The sequence below is a fragment of the Mauremys reevesii genome, linkage group 6 (assembly GCF_016161935.1).
Source record: "Mauremys reevesii isolate NIE-2019 linkage group 6, ASM1616193v1, whole genome shotgun sequence".
Taxonomy (NCBI): Eukaryota; Metazoa; Chordata; order Testudines; family Geoemydidae; genus Mauremys; species Mauremys reevesii.
This window is the reverse complement of record NC_052628.1, coordinates 129,603,538-129,608,146: the sequence shown is the minus strand read 5'-3', so window position 1 is coordinate 129,608,146 and position 4,609 is coordinate 129,603,538. Positions and strand designations below refer to the sequence as shown.

Below are 4,609 nucleotides of genomic sequence, written 5' to 3'. Positions count from 1 at the left end.
GGGAGCTCGCACGGCCCCTGCCCTGCGAGGAGCGGAGCGGAGCGGAGCGCTGACCCCGCAGGACTCCTGAGGGAGCGGCCCGCGAAGGAGCCCGGGGCTGGGGGGTTAAGCCCTTGCCCAAGACCCGCGAAGAGAACTGGAAACCCCACGCGGTGCTGCCGGCAGAGCCATTTATTGGGGTGACACGTCCAAGGCCGCTAGGAACAGAACCGCGGACACCCCCGCCCGTCTCTGGGATCCGGAGGAAAAGGGTCAATCAGTGTCCGGGCCAGCAGGACTTCGTGGTTCACGTGGAAATGGGTCTTGTGCCGGCAGCGCTCGGGCCGCTGCGTTCTCAGTGCTGCCCGCACGGCGCAGGGCCCGGGGGCAGAGAGGCAGGGGGGCCCGGCGATGTGGGGACAGGCCCGCGCCCCATCGCTCCCCACGCGGGGCGAGGCCGGGGCCAGTTCCGGGCGCACGGGGACCCGCGCTGACTGCTCGCCGTGTCCCGGGCCGCGGCCGGGGCTTTGCCACACGTCGGTCCCGGTGTCCCCGAGGCCCTGCGCGGCCGCTCTGCCCGGGGACCCCGCTCCTGCTCCTCACTCCCGGCCGCGTGGCTCGGTCCCCCGCCGAGCGCTCCAGCGCCAGCCCGGGCCCTTCACACGGCCGGGACGAACCTCTCGGCGGCGCCGGGGTGGGGCGCGGGGCGCAGGTAGGCGCCGGGGCCGTAGCCGGGGGACATGCGGCCGTAGAAGTCCCGGCTGTCGCCGCCCAGCGGGGGCGAGGCGGCCAGGGCCAGGCGGCCGGGCGGGTACAGCGGGCCGCTGCCCTGCGGGTAGGGCGCCTGGGGGCGGCGGCGCGCCGGGCCCCGCGTACGGGTAGGGAGGGCGCCCCGGCGCAGCCCGGGCTGGCGTAGGCGGCTCCCCGAAGGCGCAGGAGCTGGCGGGCGCCGGGGCCAGCTCGGGGCTGAGCGGGCGGCCGGGCTGCGGGACGAGCTGGGCGCCGGGCGGCCCCGAGGCCGAAGAGGCGGCGCGGGGCGGGCGGCGCGGCGGGGTAGCCGGCGGCGGCGGCGGGCGGCCCGAAGGGCGCGTCGGGCGCGGGGCCCGGGTAGGTGGAGGTCGCTGCGCTTGAAGCGCTTCCTCCGGCGCAGGAAGCTGCCGCTCTCGAACATGTCGCGGGCCGCCGGGTCCAGCGCCCAGTAGCTGCCCTTGCCCGGGCGGCCCGGCTCCCGCGGCACCTTGACGAAGCAGTCGTTGAGGGTCAGGTTGTGGCGGATGCTGTTCTGCCACTTGCGCGGCCCGTCGCGGTAGAAGGGGAAGCGCTCGGTGATGAAGCGGTAGATGCCGCCCAGCGGGAGCCGCCGCTCCGGGGCGTGCGCGATGGCCATGGCGATGAGGGCGATGTAGCTGTAGGGCGGCTTGCCCCGCTGCACCGGCCGCTTGCGCCGCCGGCCCGCGCCCCGCGCCCCCGCCTCGGGGGGCCCCGGCTCCGCCGTCCCCGGGGGCATGAGCAGGAGGCCGGGCTCGGCGGGGCTGGCCCCGCACAGGGGCTGCTGGCTCTCCGCGGTCCTCCCCGGCCGGCCGGCCGGCCCCTGGCGCAAGCTCCGCTCGGGGGCTCCCGACGCCGGCGGCTCAGTCCGGGAGGGGCGCGGTGTCCGGGCGCGGTGCGGGAACTCACTGCTGGTGGGCGCGGGGAGGCTCGGTCTGCGGGCCGCCCGGGGCAGGAGGTCGGGGACTCCAGACCCGGGGCTGCGGGAGCTGCTGCCCCATCACCAGGAACTTGCGCCCGGCTGGCCGCTGGGCAGGAGCCCGGGGCGGAGGGCGCCGCAGCTCCCGGCGCGCAGGTACCCGCGCCGGCCCGGCACAGGCGGGGTGGGGGCGGGACTCCCTCCTTTTATGCCGCCTGCTGAGCCGCGGTCTCCGGCTCCTTCTGTGCCTGCCGTACCTGGGCAGCCGGCACTCCCACCTGCCGGGCCACCGCCTCCGCCCCCCGCGCCTTAAAGAGACAGGCCGGGCCCGGGGCGCAGCCTCCTGGCGCACCTGCAGGAAGGGGCTGACCTGTCCAGAGCCCTGGCAGCCGCGGGAGGGGATGCCCGAGCCCTTCCCCACCTCCCCCTGACTCCGGGGCTCCAGAGTCGGGAATGCGCGCAGCGCAGGAGAGGAGCCGCCAGCCCGAAAAGCAGAGCGCCCCTGGCCGCTCTCAGGCTCGGGAGCCCGGCGGCAGCGTGCGCTCTGGAGAAGCGCTGGTGCGGAGCCAGGCGGGGTCTGCGCCTAGCTCTCTCCAGGGTCAGCGCAAGGCGCCCGAAGAGGGGCGCACTGGGCTGGGGGGAGGCACCCGGAGCCCGCCAGGCGCCAGGACATCGTGCCCAGGGCTCCCTCACTGCTCTGGCCAGCGCCTTCCTGGAGTGGGGGCCCAGGGCTGTAACCCTGAAATAGCGCCTTGTGCCCTGGAGCGCCGTCCCCTACCCCGTCTGGGGTGTGCATCGCCGGGGATCGGACCCCTACAATCGGCCTCGGGTCCCCTGCGGCGGGCGCCTCCTTGGAGAGAGGGGCCCGCGCGTTCTCCTGGGTTTGCGCAGCGCCTGGCACGGCGGGAGGGGGGGGCGGCCAATCACAACAGCAGCATGAACAAAACATGAACGATAAGCGCCTCGATGCGCCCCCTACTCGGCTCCGGGCCCCACCGGCCGGTAGCGGTAAAACTCCGCACGCGCTGTAATAACCGCGGCGAGCGAATCACACAGCAACGGAGCCCGCGGCCGCGCGAGGCCCCCGTCCGGCTGGGCTGGGATTTGTGCGGAGCAGGAGGAGCGCGGAACTGCGGAACCCGGGGCCGAACCCGTGTCCAAACGGGGAGATCGACATGAGGAGCGGGCTGGTGGTGTTCAGGCGGACTCCGTGTGTCCGGTGCGTTTCAATTGCAATGAGTGAAAGTGACCAGAGTCTAAACTGTTCTGTCTGCGGCCTATAACCTATTTCCTCCAGAGCTGAAAGGCGGAGCCCCGTCTGGGTGTGTGTGTGTGTGCGGGGGTGTCTCTAACTCCTGCGCCCAGCGGATGTAGGCACCAGAGGGACAAGCTGGGTGAGGAATTATCTTTTATTGAACCAACCTACTCTTCAGAACGTCTGTTCTGGTCTAGTCTTGTTCACCAGCAGCAGTTGCTCCAATCCCAGCTGTTATCTCACCCAGCCTGTCTCCCTGATGGCCTGGGACCAACATCGCTCCACCACCACTGTGTGTGCACGCACAGGGCTGCCTGTCGCCAAACGCTGCCTGGGCACCCAGAATTCTAGCTCCATGCGCCTCATTTAGACTCGTGGCCAGGCCAGGCCAGGCCAGGTCACCTGTGTTTGGATCCCCGTTCTCACACCATTTCATCAGGGTTTGCACTTTTCTTAGAGATTTGCCAAGGGGGCTTTTAGAGACTTCTCTGTACTAAATTAAATTAAATAAAAAAAATAAATCATGTGCCATCCCATTCAATGTAGTTTAACCCCCCAGGTAATAAACCAGAGAACAACCCGGACCAAACGCTCCTCTTTATTTTATGCTTTCAAAATACACAGACAGTCTAGTCCAGGGGTCGGCATCTTTCAGCAGTGCTGTGCCCAGTCTTCATGTAGACACTCTAATTTAAGGCTTTGCGTGCCGGTAATGCATTTGAACGTTTTTTAGAAGGTCTCTCTCTAAGTCTATAATATAGAACCAAACTACTGTTATATGTAAAGTAAACACGGTTTTCAAAATCTTTCAGAAGCTTTATTTAAAATTAAATTAAAATGCAGATCTTATCAGTTTAGTGTGATCCTTGCCCTGGCTTTTCCTTGCTGAGTTTTCCAGTGTCTGGTGGCACCTATTTGGATACTTTACACTGCACACGGGCTTCTGAGTGATCAGTTGATAACCGGCTGGCAGGAGGTCAGCGGCTGGAACCCCAGATCGGCAGCTGAGGTGAGTGGAGCTGGCGGCTGGTAGGGCTGAGCAGGGCCGGAGGCCTGGACCCTGTCTGGCAGGGGCCTGCGCTGGAACTCCAACGGGAAGCAAGGTGAGTGGGGCTGCAGCGGGGAGCCCGGCTGGCAAGGGGCCAGCTGCCGGAACCCCAGAGCAGCGGGGGGCTGAGCGGCTCAGCCCACCCAGCTCTGGGGTTTCAGGGGTGGGCTGAGCGTCTCCGCCTGCCCCGCTCTGGGGTTTCAGCCGCTGGCTCCTGCCAGCCGGGGTCTCAGCCCACTGCCAGCCTGGGGTTCCATCCCCCAGGCCAGCAGCTGGCGCTGAGTGGGACCAGCAGTGGGACCCCGGGTGGCAAGGGGCCAGCCGCGGGAACCCCAGGGCAGCGGTGGGCTGAGTGGCTCAGCCCGCCCCACGTGCCAACAGAAATCGGCTCGCGTGCCACCTGTAGCCCACGAAAGCTTATGCTCAAATAAATGTGTTAGTCTCTAAGGTGCCGCAAGGACTCCTGTTCTTTGTGCAGATACAGACTAACACAGCTGCTACTCTGAAAACTATTTCACTAGGAGGGTGGTGAAGCACTCAGAGGTGAAGGTAAGCTGGTCCGGTCCGGTACAGTGTAACGGCAAGAGCCAGTACACCGTGCCAGACCGCACCAGCTTCCGCGGTGGGTATTTAAAGGGCT

General features: G+C 67.6%; 1 protein-coding gene across 1 annotated transcript; it reads right to left on the bottom strand.

Moving 5' to 3' along the window:
• Positions 1 to 637: 637 nt before the first annotated feature.
• Positions 638 to 2,339, bottom strand: LOC120407317 (forkhead box protein E1-like). Its single transcript, XM_039542826.1, is given in 5 exon segments — positions 638 to 820; positions 822 to 958; positions 1,011 to 1,096; positions 1,098 to 1,682; positions 2,314 to 2,339. Coding segments are annotated over 5 exon segments (1,017 nt in total).
• Between the last annotated feature and the right edge of the window lie 2,270 nt (positions 2,340 to 4,609).